This window comes from Pelmatolapia mariae, linkage group LG14 (assembly GCF_036321145.2).
Source record: "Pelmatolapia mariae isolate MD_Pm_ZW linkage group LG14, Pm_UMD_F_2, whole genome shotgun sequence".
NCBI classification, from domain to species: Eukaryota; Metazoa; Chordata; class Actinopteri; order Cichliformes; family Cichlidae; genus Pelmatolapia; species Pelmatolapia mariae.
Genome location: NC_086239.1, coordinates 20,509,504 through 20,526,876, shown reverse-complemented (window position 1 = coordinate 20,526,876; position 17,373 = coordinate 20,509,504). Strand labels below are relative to the sequence as shown.

Here is a 17,373-nt window from a genome sequence, read left to right as displayed (position 1 = left end):
GGCATATCCATGGAGGGACACACAGAACTCTATAGGCTAAGCAACAGTACCCTAATTGCCATTAGGTATCAGGATGAAATCCTTGGACATACTGTAAGCTGCTACATTTGACTTCAGCCCTCTGTAGGTTGATCATTTTCATTTCTTTCAATGTAGCCTCCTTTCATTCCTGACAGATTAACCCGTCCCCATATTTGTGTATTGTCTTCAATCTTGCATCTTTTCCCCTATTAAAGCCAGAATATCTTCAGTAAATAACTTTTAAACTCATCATGGAGAGTTCTGAAGACAAACAGTGGCGAAAAATGAGACCTGACTGAGGATCATTTAATGTTTTATGAAACTTTCTGTCAGTCCTTCCAGACTTGGTCAGTTTGTACAAAGCAGCTTCAATACTGAACAGTGCCTCACATAAAATAGAGTTTCTGCTGTCCACAGACGCATACCATGTCCATGTTCAGACAACATGTTTGATTTTTAACTGAAACTATGAGAACAAAATTATAAAAATAACAGATTTCTTCATGTACAAGAAAACGTACATCGTTTCTCAAACACATTTAGCAACATTGACAATAAAAAACCCCAAAAACAAACATAAGTTCTTACATCCAACATGATAAGGACAAATTTAGTACAACGAAAAATGTAGTGTTTAATCACTTACTTCTCTTTGATGTGTTAAATCTTAAATTACATGAACAAATACTTTCCATTGAGCTACTTATTCACCATTTTACAAAATAGGGCGCGATATTTACAGTTAAACCTTCAATTGTAATTCTGTAACAATGTTGTCACAGTCTTCGTCTTGAGAAGCCTCAGCCTCTCAGTGAAATGTGTTTCAGTCTTTGTTTGCAGTGGCTCCTTTTGTCTTCATGGCTTTTTTTCTCCTTCACATGATGTACAAGAAGCTCCACTAGTGAGTTCCCTTTGACCTTTTCTCTTGGTGCATCTGCTCCACAGTAGTCCAGTAGTGTTCTAGCACTTAGTGTTCACTATTTGCTGTACTGCACCCCTTTGCCCCGTCTTAACCAGTCCCTCCACGGGGATTGGTTTTTGTCCTGATCGCAGTCTGAATTCCAGGAGGAGGCCGACGACTGGCGTGACCAAGTGGAAGCCGTTCTGCTGGGTCTGCGAAAGAATGACATGCTGTTGTTGGAGGCGGGCTTCTTCTGAGGCTGCTCCAACTGCTGCTGGGACTTGAGCTGCTGGTTGATGAAGATCTGGATGTCATCCTGGGGAAAGGTGGGGAGGAAGAGGAAATGAGCAGCGAGACTTAGGAGCCGGGACTCAGTCTGGTATCCCATGATTGGCAAAGACAGCATGTTAGTACTAGAGTCGTAGTATTAAAGAGGCAAACTAGTTATCATTAAGTCCCACGAGAAAACCAACAAAGTACTGACTCTTAAAAAAAAATGGAGATGCCAGGCAGGAGGAAAAGAGGAAGACCTCAGAGAAGATTCATTGATGTGGTAAAGCAGGGGCCGGTGTCCTGCAGGTTTTAGATATCACCCTGGGTCAGCATACCTGAATCAAATGATTAGTTCATTACTAGGCCTCTGCAGAACTTCAAGACATGTTGAGGACATAATTCAGCCGGAGGAGGAGGAAAAAGAAAAACTATACTGGTTTAAAGCTATTGATCACAGTCTTGAAATCAAACCATTGGGAGATGGATTGAGACAATGTGCTTCTAGGCATATTTGTTCATAATAGTAAAAAGAGGTTATAAAACACCTTCCTTGTCAGCGTTCAGATTCATTAAATCTATGAAGTTCTGAAGGCAAAACTGGTCCAATAAATTGACCGGTCACTTTTATTTACTCAAACGGTCTGACTTCCGTTTGAGTAAATAACCTTTTCTTTGCATGACTTTTGTATTAAATAATCATTTATATTAATCTTACATTATTTTTTAATAAGAATTTATATGTTTTTACAGAAGAACATCTTGTGGTTGCTCAGAAACACAGTATTTAAAGAAGTGAATCAGTGGTTTGCTCTAAATATTATCTGCATTATCTTCACCAGAGCGTGAAGGCTCAGACACTGAGGCAGATGGCTCAGCTTGGCATAATTACTCAGCAGCAGAAGGGCTCAAAGACACATGCCGCTCTTATCCCTCCAAACTGTCAGGACATGGAGATTTATGATGGCGCTTGTCTCTGACTTTCTACTCTAGAATCTCAGACCAATACATCAATCTCAAACACAGGCAGTGCCTCTGAAAATGTGGCCTTCCCATCAGCGATGCAGGTGATTAAACGTAATAAGAATGTGCTGAAGCAGAAGGCCCTGCAAACAGGCTACGAGATGATAGGACAGTGTGACAAAGTGATGCAAGAAAGATCATTAGACTGGAGGTCTACAGAGAAAAGTGAGTGGTTTACCTGCCAGGCCTCCAGCTCCTGTGATAGCTCCAGTTTGCGTTGGATGGCTTCCAGTAACTGGTTGTTGAGAGACATCATATCGTTTTTACTTCTCACCAGCTCTTCTTCCATTCGGTTTTTCCTGCAAAGAAGTCACACAAAGATCTTTAAAGTAAGGATTTTAACACCCATAACAAGTTAAAACTTAGAGCTGAGCCATGCTCGGGAACTAGGAATTAGTGTTTTTCAGTTTTAAAAATATAACACATGTAATCTTGAACTTTCTCACTTGAATTGGATAAATAAACTCATTACTTACTTCGCAATGGCTTCATCTCGGTCTTTGATGGCCTGTTGGACAACTTCAGTTTGATCTTGAACGCTCTGCAGCTTCTGCATCAGTTCAGCATTTTCTTGCTGCAGCTGCACATTCTGCAGGAAGACAATAAGAGCTCTTTAGACCACAGTATAAAATACTACATAATGAATGTTTATATGCTTGTCAAATGCAATTCTGAGGCACACAAATATCTCTGAATTTAGATATCGCATCAAGATCAGCAGGGTCAGCACTGGTGCAACCTTTTTGTCATATAATGGTTTGCTGCCACAGGTGCTGTCCCTCCTTGACGGACGGGTCTGTTCATCCCTTGGTTACCTGATCTCTCAGCTCCTGTGTCATGCTCAGATTCCCACTCTCATCACCCGTCGTTTCGACAAAACCCTGATTCAGCTCCTGGGACAGAGGCATTAACAGAGAGATCAGGTGTCAGCGGTGTGTGCATCAGAAGGACTTTCTGTGGCGTTGGCCTACTTGTGGAGGTGTACTTGTGGAGGAAGGGGTGAGGCTGGCCCCTTTAGTTACACTGACAGACTCATGTTACTGCTCTGAATGTAAGATAAATGCCACAAGACACAACTGGACTATTGTAAATGCTCGCGCAAAGCAATCTGTCCTGTGTGTGAACACCCTGTGGTGTCTCAAACAGCCACTAGGGGGTAGATAGGTTGGATTGTTATAGTATGTGAGCAGGCTGCTTTCTGGATCTATGATTTATGCTTTTCCTGCATCTGCGTCCGACTTCTAGCAAAGAAAAAACTAAGTAAGGAAATAACAGTACAATTGTCTCTCATTGTACAACAGAAAGAGATGCACTGTTTGAGTGTTAAGCGTTGCATCTCTCACCTGTAAGTTGTGTGTTTGAAAAGCAATAAATGTGCTCTGACGTGTTGGTACAGCCCTGCGTTTCTTAGACGTCAGACCTTCAGATTGTTTTGTGTAAATTTCTTTATGATTCGAGGACATGACAAAACCTACAGTGTACTATTCCCGTCCTTCTCATGTTTCAAACAACAAGGTCAGCCTTTTGTTCGCATTTCCTCTCCCTGCCCCATTTGCTGTTCGTGTGTGCGCAGCTCACCTGTGGCCTGGATGCCTGTGAAAGAGTTTGAGTCACGCCCTTCAGCCGATGCAACATGGCCTTCAGGTCTTCCTGCTGATCAGCGACCTCTGACTGCTCTGAGCCGTTCAGCTCCTGGGTCAGCGGGAGGAGTAACTGAAGGATGGACCCCATTTCTTGCGTTAACTAAGAAAAACAGAAGAAACGTGTTGATATGTGCTTGCTGTGACTTTCAAAATAGTGTCAGCCGCATAAACACATGAACCAAAATATTAAACATGCAACAAAATTTACAGTGGCTTGGAGGATGCTGCTCGAATTCTGACCTCCATACACTCTTTCCCTTACCACACCATCACAATGGGTTTTAAATTAAGCAATCAAGATGTGATTGAAGAGCAAACTTTCAATTAACTGAATTAACTGCTTAGGAATTACAGACTTTTTCATAAAATCCTTTGCAGTCAGTGAAGTCTGACTGCAAAGGATTTTAGTCAGGCGACTGACTTGGCCATTGAAGTATATCCCATTTCTTTGCCTTGAGAAACTCTTCATTTCACATTCACCCTACTGCTTTGGACCTAACAGCATATTAAAAGGAATTTCTGTGTGTTATACAAGTTATTTCTTCTTCTCTGTTCCTGCGAGCATTCCCCATCTTCTTCTCGCATGTCTTGAATGACATGTATTTATACGACTGGAGGAGTCAGCATTACCTCATGGGCATATTTAACTTACCCGAGTCATGTGTATCACGTGACAGTGCTTATCTGATCATAACAAAAATAACTAAACAGGAACAGTTTCAGGTGATAAATAGTCACAGTTGTTTGCATAAGTTTTAACACCCCTGACTCTGAGAAAGTTCTATATAATAAAATAAAATCAGTCTGAGTAAAAAAAAATGCTTAAAAATTGAACAGTAATTGTGGCTTCCACAAAAATAATGAGCTTTATGTTTTAGTGAGGTATTGCCATCATCATATACCCCACATGTGACAACAATGTGGAAAGTCTCCGACAATGTGGTAATGACAAACAGGAAATGTGACTCACGAGTGCAGCAACACATTACTTTTTCCTGCTGCAACACAACAATAACAGCAGACACACGGACGGTGAGAAGACGTTTTCTGCTCTCTCCCAGACACAACTCCAACATGTGACTTCTGCACAAGTCCTCGTCCAGGACTTCACTCTGTACAATGAGGAGCTTCGCGCCTTCTCCTCACAAAATGTGTCCTGACAGCAAACACGCTGTCACACTGTCACCAAGAACTCGCACAACATGTTCCTGCATGGCGTCCCTCTCTGTAGAGACAGCTACCGTGCTTTTGCTACAACATTTTCAAACGCTTTCCAAAATTCAGAGTATAAATGATGTATCTCTGGTGCTATAAATGTGCGATCTCATTCTCAAGAAAGACGACTTGATAATTTCATTTCCAGTCATCACAGGAACACAGTTTCCCCTCAAAACGCACGTGGCCTGTGAATCATTGCGGGCCCACTGCAGCACCAAAAGCCAACCACAGTATGGAGATAGTGTGCAGCTGTTCCTACACAGAGCTGTTTGGGTGTTTTTCCAATTTTGTCTTGCAGTGACTCCACAGCATTCACATCAGTGCTATAAGAGGAATTTTACATTTTTTTCTAATACTTTTTTGTGTGTTTGTGCTTTACAGTACGTATAATTTTAGATCGTAACACTGATACAGGATAACACATCACGATGTTGCAAAAAATCAACATTGAAGAAAAGTCATGCTTATTGCACCCAGAGATACTAAAATACCAACAATACAAATACAGAAGAATAAATTATAAATTATTCTTGCTGCTTCGGGGGCCGGGCACAAATTAGTAAACTTGAGAACAGTTTGGGACTGCAGTTTCTACCAACTACTACTGCAGTTTTCTACCAATCATCATTCAAAGAGAATGAGAAAGAGAAAATTTAAGACGTTAACTCTTCAAAACTGTGGACTGATAGATAATCGATGCTCAAATAAGTATTAAAGGAGCAGGATTGTTTATGTGAGGCTAACACAGACAGTAAAATTGTCATGTCTCTCTCCTAGTTTTAAGATCACCTGCACTTGATTACAATGATGTTGTGCATCTACATGTGCCCCCCTGCATTCCTTTCTCCCTCATCACTCTGTCTTCTAAGTGGAGTGATGTTTATGTATAAGGTCACGAGACATCTTACCATTAGCTTTACTCTTATTCACAGTGAACTTTATATTTTTAAATTAAATTGAAATACTTCAATCAGCCACATGAGGCATGTTTTGGATGTTTTTTATAAAACAATATGCTTTGACTGTATTAACCAGTAAACCTACCTCTTCTTTGCTGACTCCAAGGCCTGTTATCTCCAGGCTACTTTCCAGCTCAGACAACAGGGAAGTGTCGCCGTAGCTCCTGGCTTCCTGCAGGGACACCTCCTCCTGAAGCTCCTCCACCTGGGCCTGAAGCTGCTGTGAATGACCCCGTGCAGCCTCCACCTCTTGCCACGCCTCGGCAAGCTGAAAAGCACAGAGAAGGAGAGGCACATGCACACATGAACGAAAACAGAAATGTGACAAGGATAATACGTCCGACAGATGAAGAAGCTACGATAAAAATCAGATTATGAATTCTGCTAGATTACACAGATCCCCGCTTTTAGCCTAAGAGTCAAATGAGCTCTGGAAGGACCTGTAATATGAGACTCGTGTAAACAGACTGTACCAACAAGAGAAAGAAATCCTGACATGCCAGATTCCAGCCTAAAGCCAAACATGAAACTAAAAGAACACGAGTGGAATCCAGAGTTGCGGGTGAGAGATACAGTGACGGGAGTGAGGTGATTGTTTAGCGGTACTTTCCACAATCCTACCGAAACCCAGGCTGGCAGAGAGGGAGCAGAAAATCTTTGTCATTGTGGTTCTTTTAGTCACGCACTAACCACATGATGCGGTTTTGCTGCCACAATGAGCTCTAATCAGATCGCTTATGTACTACAGAGATCGAATGACAGTCTTCCCTGCGCTGTACTGTATTCATGTTTGTACCTGCTGGCTGTGCTGCTCGTTGAGTTGGTCGTGCAGCGCCAAGCGTGCGTCCAAAGAGGCCAAACTCGCCCTCAGTTCTTCGTTTTCTTGACAAACGCTCTCCAATCGTTGCTCCAGCACCTGTTCCTTCTGTGAGAGACGCAACACCTGGAAAAACAAGCAGAAACACAGATAACAAAGTTATTTTTTTCCCCTCAGGGAGGAAAATTCTCACTAACTCACACCACTCCCTTGCATCACAACAAAACAATCCACTAACAGGAGGAATGAAGCTGATATTTGAACCTTTCTACTTTTACTTGGAAGGCTATCTTTCTTCTCATTTTCGGAAATGAACAATTTATCGAGAAAAGGATGATTTACCGAGAATCTCTCTGACTGTATTTATCCTATTCAGGAGTACATCCAAAAAAGAAGGTGAACTTGCTCATCACAATTTCAAAAGTCATTTCAAAACATATATTCCTTTTTAAAAACCTTTAATCAAACCATTATTACAAAATAAAGTGTTGTTTTAGTACTTTTTTTCCCAGTTTCTGCTGCTGGTTCTCCAGGACTTTTTTGTTTTATATAACCACATCCATTGCATGAAATAAAACGCATTATGTATTAGAAAAGATCAATTTTTAGACAGACTGTTTATTTGCCATTTGACTTTGTGTAAAACATTACTTAGAAGATGTTATTTTAAGAACCATGTAAACATGACCAGCAGGTATGGGCCAGACATGAAGAGATAGAAGTTCATTTACTACAAGCTTCACTGATGCCAAGTAATTATTAGAAAGGCATTTGAGAAAAAATTGATACAAAAATATGATATGCTACAAGAAGAAGACCATATTTTAGCATAAATATGAAGCTACACCTCTGTAAAGTCACAGTAACAGCCGCACATGTGCATTAGAGTACTTGCCTGCTCTCTCATGGCACTCATCAGCTCCTCGTCCTGCTGCCTGTTGTGACTTCCTTTTTGTTGCAGCTCCTGTTTCAGAGCCTGCAGCTCAGTGGACATGGCTCTCTCCACCTCCATCGCCTACACGTGCACAGAAGAAAGAGAACACGAACACAGGAGAGTCACAAAGGGAGCAAATGAAATGAGAAATATGGAGAGGGTTAAAAAGATCTCAGCCAGAGACTGGCGTCACACACGCGGATCAGTTAAAGTGAAAATCCAAAATGAAGCCTGCCTGTAGCCTGAGCTTTAAGAAAATAAAAGTCTTGGCTAAAGCCCTGCAGTGTGCAGCAAGATGAGAAGAAGCTGGGGATTAGTTGACTAAATTTAAATGTGGTTGGTTATTGGTTTTCCTGATAGCCTGCAGTGCTTCCAAAACTGGGGTCAAAAACAGGATAGATGTAAAAACTAACAGCATGAGTGATTCATTCATTTTTCCCCATTTTCAGCTTTAGCCATAAAACACTGAATATTGGAAAACTTGAAAGCTGATTCAAACACAAATTCGGCAACATTAAAAATTTGGGAAGCTGCTGTGCCTACAGGCCCTGTGAAGGCCCCCCCTTCTGCCCTCCCTTGTCCTGGACTGGGACCCTTATTTCCCCTTACTCAGCAGTTCGGTGGGGCCCTGTCAGGTCCAATCAATGCCACATAATACAAGATGAAAGGCGGGCCTCTACGGCAGATGGAGCAGAGGGCATCTTGATCTTGGGGGTGATATCATCATGCCACATTAAACAACAATGGTGAACTCGGACATCACCAGAGTAAAAGCTGGAGGGAAGAGCTTGAAAGTATGGAGGATGTGAGGCAGGTTTGTGGGACATAAGTAGAGGGAAGCGTGTGTCTGTGTGAGTGAATAAAGGACAAAAACAAAAAGCAAGCAGAGAGAAGAGAAGAAGTCTGGGTTTAAAAATGAACATTTCAGTATGGGCCTCTTCCACAATAGAGGCACCGACCCACTGAGATCCACCAAAACGAGGACGGGACGGAGGACACTCCACGCCCCCCCTCCTCCAAGCCTTCATGAGTCCACACGCTGAAGTATCCAACAGCTGGCTTCCACAGCTATAACCAAGCCCCTTGGGGGGCACAGAGAAAAGATGGCTTTCCCCTGGGATAAAGGAACATTGGTGCAACATCAAAGAACAAAATGAAAGATTTATATCTCTCTGTAATGTATATTGTGTTTTCCTTTTTTGTCTGTGAGCTTGGCGATGCTGACCGAGGTCACGGTGGCTTGTCTTAAACAATGTACACAGTGAGGGATTTGTCACAGCTGCCCAATAAAACGCTACCGGTGTGAGTGATATGTGACCCTGAGTAGGAAGCAGGAAGTGAAAAGGTAATGTGATCTGCATCGGTTAACCTGACAGAAAACAAGATATAAACAGAGTGACCAAAAAATTAGAAACACTTGTCTGCAATGGTCTTAACTCTTTTTGGATACAAGTTATTCAATATTCTGCATGTATGCACACACAGTACGTTTGAATTATATCTAAAAGGTTATATTATATTGAAACTTAAGTGAAACCAAACAATAAAAACTAAAGTGAAATGAACAGAAACCCTCTTTAAATAATAATATGTTAAAAAGTATTTTAAAAAATGTATAGCCATAACAAGTATAGATATAAATACACAAACACTTATCGCTGGCATCAGTAAGTCATCCTATTTGCCTTGGGCTATTACCAGTCATGAGGCAAATACATCCCTAACCAGTACAATCTGTCTATTATTGGCCAGTGTCTGCTCATAATATCCCCGACAGTAAGTCAGGTCTACCTGAAATAAGCTCATAGCAAAGTCCTAAACTTTCATTTGTGGATACCGAGTTTTGTTGTTTGCTTTTTTAAAAAATTGAAACAAATGACGCATGAAAACATGCAGGAAACTATCAGCGTTTCCAGCTCATCATCCAGTAATCATACTCCCATTCCAGTCTGGTATTTCTTATCCAGTAGATGTGTTTATATTCAGTTTTCTAATGCACTAAAAATGTTGCACAAGACTTCAGCCAAAATCTGCAAAACACTAAAATGTTTTTACTTTCACTATATGCAGTTATCTCGTTTCCTTACAGTCACACTTAATGTTTTTCTTCAGACGGTAAACTGTGGTTTTGATTGTAAGAGACTGCCAGGAAACTCCAGTGACAAATTAACAAACGAACATAGAGAAAGTGATTCATGTTTGACCAAAGTCTTTTCAGCCTGGTTTACAGCTGCAGCAATGATTTGTAAGAAAAACACCCTGACATCAGTCACCTCTCCCTGAGATTTTCAACACTTTGCTCCAGAGCTCCTGTTTTAACAGTCTGCACTGTGTGACAATTTGGCACGCATCAGTATTGTTTTTTAATGCAGCTGCTTCCTCATGTGCACCAGGACAGAGGTTCACAGCAAATCTTTTCATGTTGTTGGAAAATTCTTTTTCTCTCTGGTTTCAGTTTATATCCTCCTACAGATTCCTGTCATGGTCTACTTACCGTTTCATAATTACCAGATTATCTGTGAGAAACTTTCACTTCATCTTACCATTTATCAGTTATGGTTAGTGAAGCACCTAAACTGGTTATCCAGGTATTAGCTTTTAGTCGACAACTCGCTTTATGATGGCTGCTAGCCATACAGCTAATGATTTTAGCTATTTATATACATTTTTAGGTTTTATCTAACAATTTAGCAAAATCGTTTTTTCATCACATTTTAATTTTCTGAGAACTGATAACTCCAATTGCAACTTTTTATCTATATTTTTACGTTTTAGCTAGTTTTAACGGCTAGCTTTTAGCTTATACTTTCAGCTAGATTTTTATTCATGAATGCATCTGTCTTTTAAACATCATTTTTTTTTCACTTAATTTTTAACTGTTTATATAAAGTTTTAGCTAAGAGTTTATATTTTTTATCTATATTTTTCAATGACTGCCAACAATATGGCTAACAATTTTAATTCTTTATACTTTTAGCTAATAATTATTAAAAAAAAAAAAACTACACTCTTAACTAATCAGTTAACTGTGTATCTACTCTTTTAGCTACCCACTTCAAATGCTTACCCATGCTTTTGATAACAATTTTATTTATCTATACTTTGAGAAATGCTAGCCACATGGCTAACAATTTTTAACATCAACATTTTTTCATTTATAGCTAACAATTTAATTCATTTCAGGGGCTTTTTAGCTTATAGTTTCATCTAAAAATTTACATTTCTTTCTCTACACTCCCAAGTTACCATTTTAAATGTTTATCTACAATTAGAACAAACCATTTTAATTGTATAAATATGCTTTAGATTAACAACTTAAATAATTTATCTTAACTTCCAGCTAAGTTGGCCATTCTGGATGTGTGACAATCATGGTGACTGTGAATGAGACTGCTCTGCAAATATGGTGACCACCAGTCATTAGGGAAAAATTAGTATTCCCCAATCAGTTGCAAATGGTTGCTAGAAGTTGATGGTAGTCAACCGCCCCAGGTCAGCACAGGTCTCCCGACCAATTAGTGAACCTCTGGCAAGCACCTGTCACTAGACAAACATGTATTCCCCAGTTGGTTGGCAAAAAACCTCCTCGTGATTACTTTGATTGCAAGCATATTGCTGTGGAAATTTCAATACAAGTGATGGACTTGTCTGCAAACAGTTGCCAGCCATTTTCTGAGTTACACTGACACTGAAAAGCGCTTTTTGTAACATGTTGGCTGCAGTACTGCAGTACCACAACTTTTACTTTAAATGTGAATCTCCTCCATCTATGGTTTGCATCACACTTTTTCAGGTTATACAAACACTTGCCTACTTAACGAGTACTTGGAGACAAGCATAAAAACAAAAAAATAAAAACAACAGGCACTTGTGTTAATCTGCTAGCAAACAAAGCCAAAGAGGTTCTGGTGCAACACTTGCTTTGCAACAGTTTCACCCAGTGAGGACCGAGAATCTCCAAGAACCACTTTCAACCAGTCAGGGAATACATATTTTCCCTAGTGACTGGTGGTTGTACTTTTTCCCCCCTATTTCTTATCAATTTATAACATTTACTATCTATTTCTACTCAATGTTAATGGTTAACTTTTCTTCTCAAACCAGCTCAGGTCCATTCGGCTTTTAAATTAAAATGTAATTTCTGTTTTTTGCAGATTAGTTCAGCTAATCTACCCATGTACCACAGGGCTTCTTGTACTCCAACTTGGGGATTGATTAATTTAATGCAATTCTGTCTATCACACATTAAGTATATAAACTGAATACAGCAGCTACAATTGATTAGCTCAATGACATATTCAAGTTTCCTAATATCCTTGAGTTTTGTTGTTTGTTTTAAGTTAAAAGAAGAAACCTACTGTATAGCTTACTGAAGCCTGAACATGACACCATGAATAAACAGAGCTCTTCCAGTCAAAACTGTGAGAAACAAAAACTCAATGAATTACAGCCACAACTCACCCCACCAGACAGCTGTCCGACAGAAGCAGCAGTATCTTTCACCACATCAGGCAAAGACTTGTCAGACATGGAGCGTCTTAAGATTCAGTCTCTTCTCTCAGCTTTACAACTACACAGACTAGAGTTACATTTGGCTAACACTGGGCAGCCCAATAAAGTATTTCCTCCACCTCCCTCTCCCCTAAAACAGCTCAAACAGAGAGATACAAGCTTTTATCTAAATTGGCGTTTTCCTGAACTTCTAGGGAGTCTGATTTCCACACACCAAGTCCTTCAGTATAGCCACAGAGGGGGAAGGAAGCTCACAGTTCCTTATTTTGTGGACCTTGACTCCTTACAAGCTCGTGTCTGCCGTTCATTCTGCATGAGCAGCGGTTTGTCGTGTGGAACGCAGCACGTCACAACAGCAACGCTGAGCAAAACAATCCTCACTTTCTCGAAAAATACTCGAGTTTGCTCCAGCTGTGTGATCCAGTCAGCTCCACTGATAAGAAGCTGTCACCAGCCTGCTTTGCGTATAGTGTACTGCATTTCTGATCAGATAGTAAGATCATAAATAATTTACTTCAAAACTCATGAACTCCTGAAGACGTGAGTCAGCGGCATGTTGTCAGCGTCCTTATGATGTCAAGCTAGTTAAAGGTTAACTCTGTGTTATTGAATAAACCAACTTAACAGATTATAATGTTCTGATAAAAGCTTCTATAATAAGTTTAATAGATTATTTAGGGCATTTTTCTATTACATTTCACAGGTACAATGACATAAAAAAGTGGCTAAAATAATTATATGGCAATGAGTTGAATTCATTTGCCTGAACTAGAATTTGAATAAAGCTTCTTCCAGGTATTTTCCAAGCTTTCCTGCCTCTCTCTTGGATTTAAAATTAAGTCATGCTTGAAGTTTCCCTCCCCCTCTTGTTTACATGTCGTTTCCCTCCTGCTCTGCACTTGACATTGCTGATTTGCCTGAGGGAAACTGCTCAGGTTTTGATATGCAGCTCCCAGCTGACTCTAGCTCTATCGCTCTCTTTCTCGTTTATCAAAACACTTATTTGTAGTAGAAGTATTTTAGCTGTGACCTTGCTATGAGCCTTCAAATATCCTCAGAGTGTGGCATTGCTTTAGATCAAATACAGTCAGGCTGATACCGGAGTAGTTCACACGGGAACACCGAGTTTCAGTGAGTGGATTGAGTGACTTTCTAGTTTTACTCAGACGGCCTGAAGCTTTGAACCTACTGCCGGTGTTTGTTTCACTGAGGCTCGGTTACTTTTTGAGGAACAAAGATGAAAAACATGAATCTACCCATCCAGGTGTGGGACTCACAGCTTTGAGCTCCTCCTGGAGCCGCTGAGTGTTCTCGTTGTGCTCTAGCTGAGTTCGACTCTTGTCCCTCTCAGCCTCGCCGAGCGCCCGGGTAAGCTGCTCCACCTGGGCGCTCAGCTCCCTCGCATCCCGCTCCAGGTCTCCCATCTGGCTCTCCCACTGGGACTGGTGGCGCTCCAGCTTCAGTCGCACCTCATGTTTTCCCTGCTCCAGCTCCTATAGGAGGTGGAAAAGATAAATGCCTTAACAGGTGATTTTTAGGGTGGGTGTGGCAAAACAAAGATTTTAAAATGTAAAGCAGTAAATACGGTTCAGTTGTCTAGCTACGACTGCAGCAAGTGAAGCTGTTTGGCATCGTGAGAGTGTTGTTGGAAGGCATTTGAGTGAGCACAAGCACCTGTCAACCTCATTTAGTGCTCTGACGGATAACAGGAAATGTCCAACAGCTGTAATTTGAATCCATAACAATAGGGTAGCTGATATCATTAAAGCTAGAAGAGGAAAACATCCACTCTGCTTTCATCCATTCCTTTAGAGCTTAAAAGATCAGTCAGTTTGTCAGTCGACAGAAAACTCATCCAAGCATTAACTTGCCATGAAAACTGATTGATCCAGCACTATTTTAGCTCAATGAGTTGTGCAGGTGACCCATAAGGCGTAAGGTAAATAAAGAGGACTGGGTCTGAATCTTCCCCTATTCTCTCTCTTTCAAACTTTCCTGCCTTCTCTCAACTTTCTTAAGACAATAAGGGCTAAAAAATCCCCCCCAAAAAAATGACTGTTCCAGACATTTACCACACCTCTCTGGCAAATTCAATCAGAAAAGTTCACGCAGCACGTTTACATCAATTTAGACACATTAGCGCACCGTTGTCTTGTCCTTGGTGTGATTTAAGTGACTGCCATACCTGACTGGATTTAAATGCGAGCATCTGATAGAGACATCAGCATCACCCGGGGAAAGCAATGAGGTCATTATTTTCATATCACAGCCTCTCAACGTGATTTGGTGCTGGTGTAGGAAAGTTCGCACTAGTTTCCGATTTGGAACCAGCATTTCTGCCTGCTTACATTAGTCCTTTATACAGTTACAGCTTATTTAACGTAGAATATATTGCATTCATTATTTTGTAAACCAACCAGTTTATTAGGAACACCTTAGCAGTGCCTTTTTTATGCTGCTTTTTCCATTTACAATTGTAAATGTCTTTTCATGGGATGGCCAAAATATTGAGAACACGTTAATATAGTGCGGTCGGAGGTCCCAATAAATGACTCAGGTGACTCTATGTCATTAATGTTGACTATTTAAGTTGGTCACCTTAACTTAAATAGAGTTAGAAACATTTTAACGCGTTTTCGTGCGTAAAGCTGGGAGAGAAACAACAGCATACAATCTTTGGACATCAGGAAAACGTTTTACCCGCCCACTTCAAACAGCAACAACCATGACGTAATTCTAAACACTTCAACCCGAACATTTCACAGAATGTTTTAGATTATTACAAAACCTACTAGATTAATAGTTCACCTGTAGGGAATCGGATTCTCCTTACCTCCAGCTTCTCTGCGTATTGCTCATGAAGTTTTTCGCTCTGCTCCTTAAGCTGGCGGTTTTCTAGGAGCAATGCGTTTCCCAGCTGGGCTGCCAAAATAACCTCTTCCTCCTTTTGTTTTAAAGCAGCCAGAAGTTCACTGGGGTCCTGATAATCTGTCATTTCCTCCGCTCCATAGTGGAAAAAGAAATCCTCCTCTAGGTCCATTATTTTCTTGGACTTGAAGCTCCAATCATCGAGTCGATCCATAGCTAATCCAATAACACCTTATTATAGCTTCTTATATAAAGAAAACACGCGGGAACGGTGCCATAAACGCGCATCTGTGGATGCCCACTCATGACACCTGCGTGTAGCTGCTGAGTTGAGCAGAGTGTAAATGTAAGTGAAGTCGAGCCGAAGGCTGGAGCTGTCTGGTGAAAGCAGGCTGCTCCCTCCCTCTATCACCCGCAGATGGCGGTTTGTCTCCGTGGGGTGTTGGTTTCAGTCACCTGAGCAACTGTCACCACCCAGCTCGGCAACCACATCGATACCTGTCCTGCCGCAGGGCTCAGAGTGCGGTGGTAAAATGGAAAGGTACACACAAGCACCTGCATGGTGCTGTGAAACAGTGGGAACTGTTTTTCTTGAAGTTTTACCGGACTGCAGCATATTGTTTATTATAATCATTCACTGTGGAGGACATTAGTCAAACAACAGATGACGTCCCATTGCAGCATCACGAAATGCGCACACGTTATACCAACTTCAAAGACCAGTGTTTATGCTTTTTTATATATATGTTTTCGTACTTTGATAAAAGTATTTATTATTCTTATTTGATGTAATTTTATGGTACTTACAGGCTGTTTTAAATGTAATTTATTTGTTATGGTTTCATTTCATTCAATTTGGGTTTTTTATTATTATCAGTTCATCACTTTTGAAGCACTTTGAACTGGAATAAAGTGTTAAATTGTAAATAGACTGGTTCTTATATCCTGTTTTTCTATTTTACTCAAAGCTACATGTCTCTCCCTCTCTCTCTCTCTCTCTAGATAGATAGATTGATATAGATATATATGTCTCATTTATCCATTTACACAAGTCATACCTTTTTCTCTACATGCTGAATATGTTTATTAAGGTTTTGCTTTTCTTTTTTGGGGAAAATGAGCTTCTACATGCTCCTGTTTGGGTGTAGTATGCATACAGCTTGTAAAATGTAAGATTATACATCTGCATGTTTATTTTGCACTTGTTCACATGAACAGGACTGCATTGTTTTTCCATGCATCCACGTTAAGTACACATATTTACACATGGAGATTTTTTTTTATTTTATTACTACCAATTTCTTTTAGTTTAATCTTCTCAGTTATTTATAATTTGTTAGTGTAAAGTTTTGGAAATGGGTTATATCTTCATTTTTTTAAGTATGCACGTCAGTATTTCGTGGAATCAGGTGGAACTCTGTTTTTAATCAGGCAGCAAGTGGTTAACAAGTTAGCCTTATAAACAAAGGGCGTTTCTGCCTGCATTGTCTAGACGCTTTCCAGGGGTCAAGGGTCAGCCTCCACAAGGTTTCATGGAGCACGGGGCAGTGTCAGGGGAATAAAAGACAAAGCATCCTGACGCATGGCAAGGCTTTTGTAGTCAGGGAAGCCGCAGCTTCTGTACATATGGCGGCAAAAGCAGACGCACTGTACATCAGGGCCCAACACGCCTCGCTGCCATTGTTTCCATTGTTCCTGTTCAGTTTAGGGACAGCAGATGTGGTGTAAGTGTGACGAGGAGGCTCACATACCTCCTGCAGTGAAGTCCAACGAGGGACACGTGTGCTGAACAGCACACTCAGACCTTGAAGCACCTATGTTTAAGAGTGTGTGCACAGAGTCAAACATGAGAAGAGGAAACCCTGTTAAGCATTCGTTCAATGAAAGCCGAACTTGCTTATAAAATCTATTACTGAAAAGATGACTCAGGCCACAGAGGAGCATCACCCTTTACTTCAAGATTTTCTGATCTAACATTTGCTGCCTATTGAGTTCAAGCTACACTAGCAGAACCATCCACCATAAAACTCTCACTGATGTTTTAAATCAAAAAAATCCCTGACAACAGGGATACTGCATATAACACTGCAGCAAACATCAGCAAGACGCAGGATAGTGCTGAGAGCAGTAAATAGTGTTCAGCGTAAATGGTGTATTAAACAGCTGAACAGGAGACATGACTGTGATTTTTTTAGTTGAGTTCATGT

At 40.6% G+C, this 17,373-nt stretch overlaps 1 protein-coding gene across 1 annotated transcript; it reads right to left on the bottom strand.

Moving 5' to 3' along the window:
* Nucleotides 1-326: 326 nt before the first annotated feature.
* On the bottom strand, nucleotides 327-15,521 carry si:ch211-235m3.5 (BICD family-like cargo adapter 1). Its single transcript, XM_063493586.1, has 10 exons — nucleotides 15,132-15,521; nucleotides 13,576-13,791; nucleotides 7,748-7,867; nucleotides 6,832-6,978; nucleotides 6,121-6,303; nucleotides 3,794-3,958; nucleotides 3,031-3,108; nucleotides 2,692-2,804; nucleotides 2,394-2,514; nucleotides 327-1,238 (listed from the first exon to the last, which is right to left on the bottom strand). The coding sequence occupies exons 1-10, from the start codon at nucleotides 15,378-15,380 to the stop codon at nucleotides 999-1,001; spliced, it is 1,632 nt and encodes a 543-aa protein (XP_063349656.1). The 5' UTR covers nucleotides 15,381-15,521; the 3' UTR covers nucleotides 327-998.
* Between the last annotated feature and the right edge of the window lie 1,852 nt (nucleotides 15,522-17,373).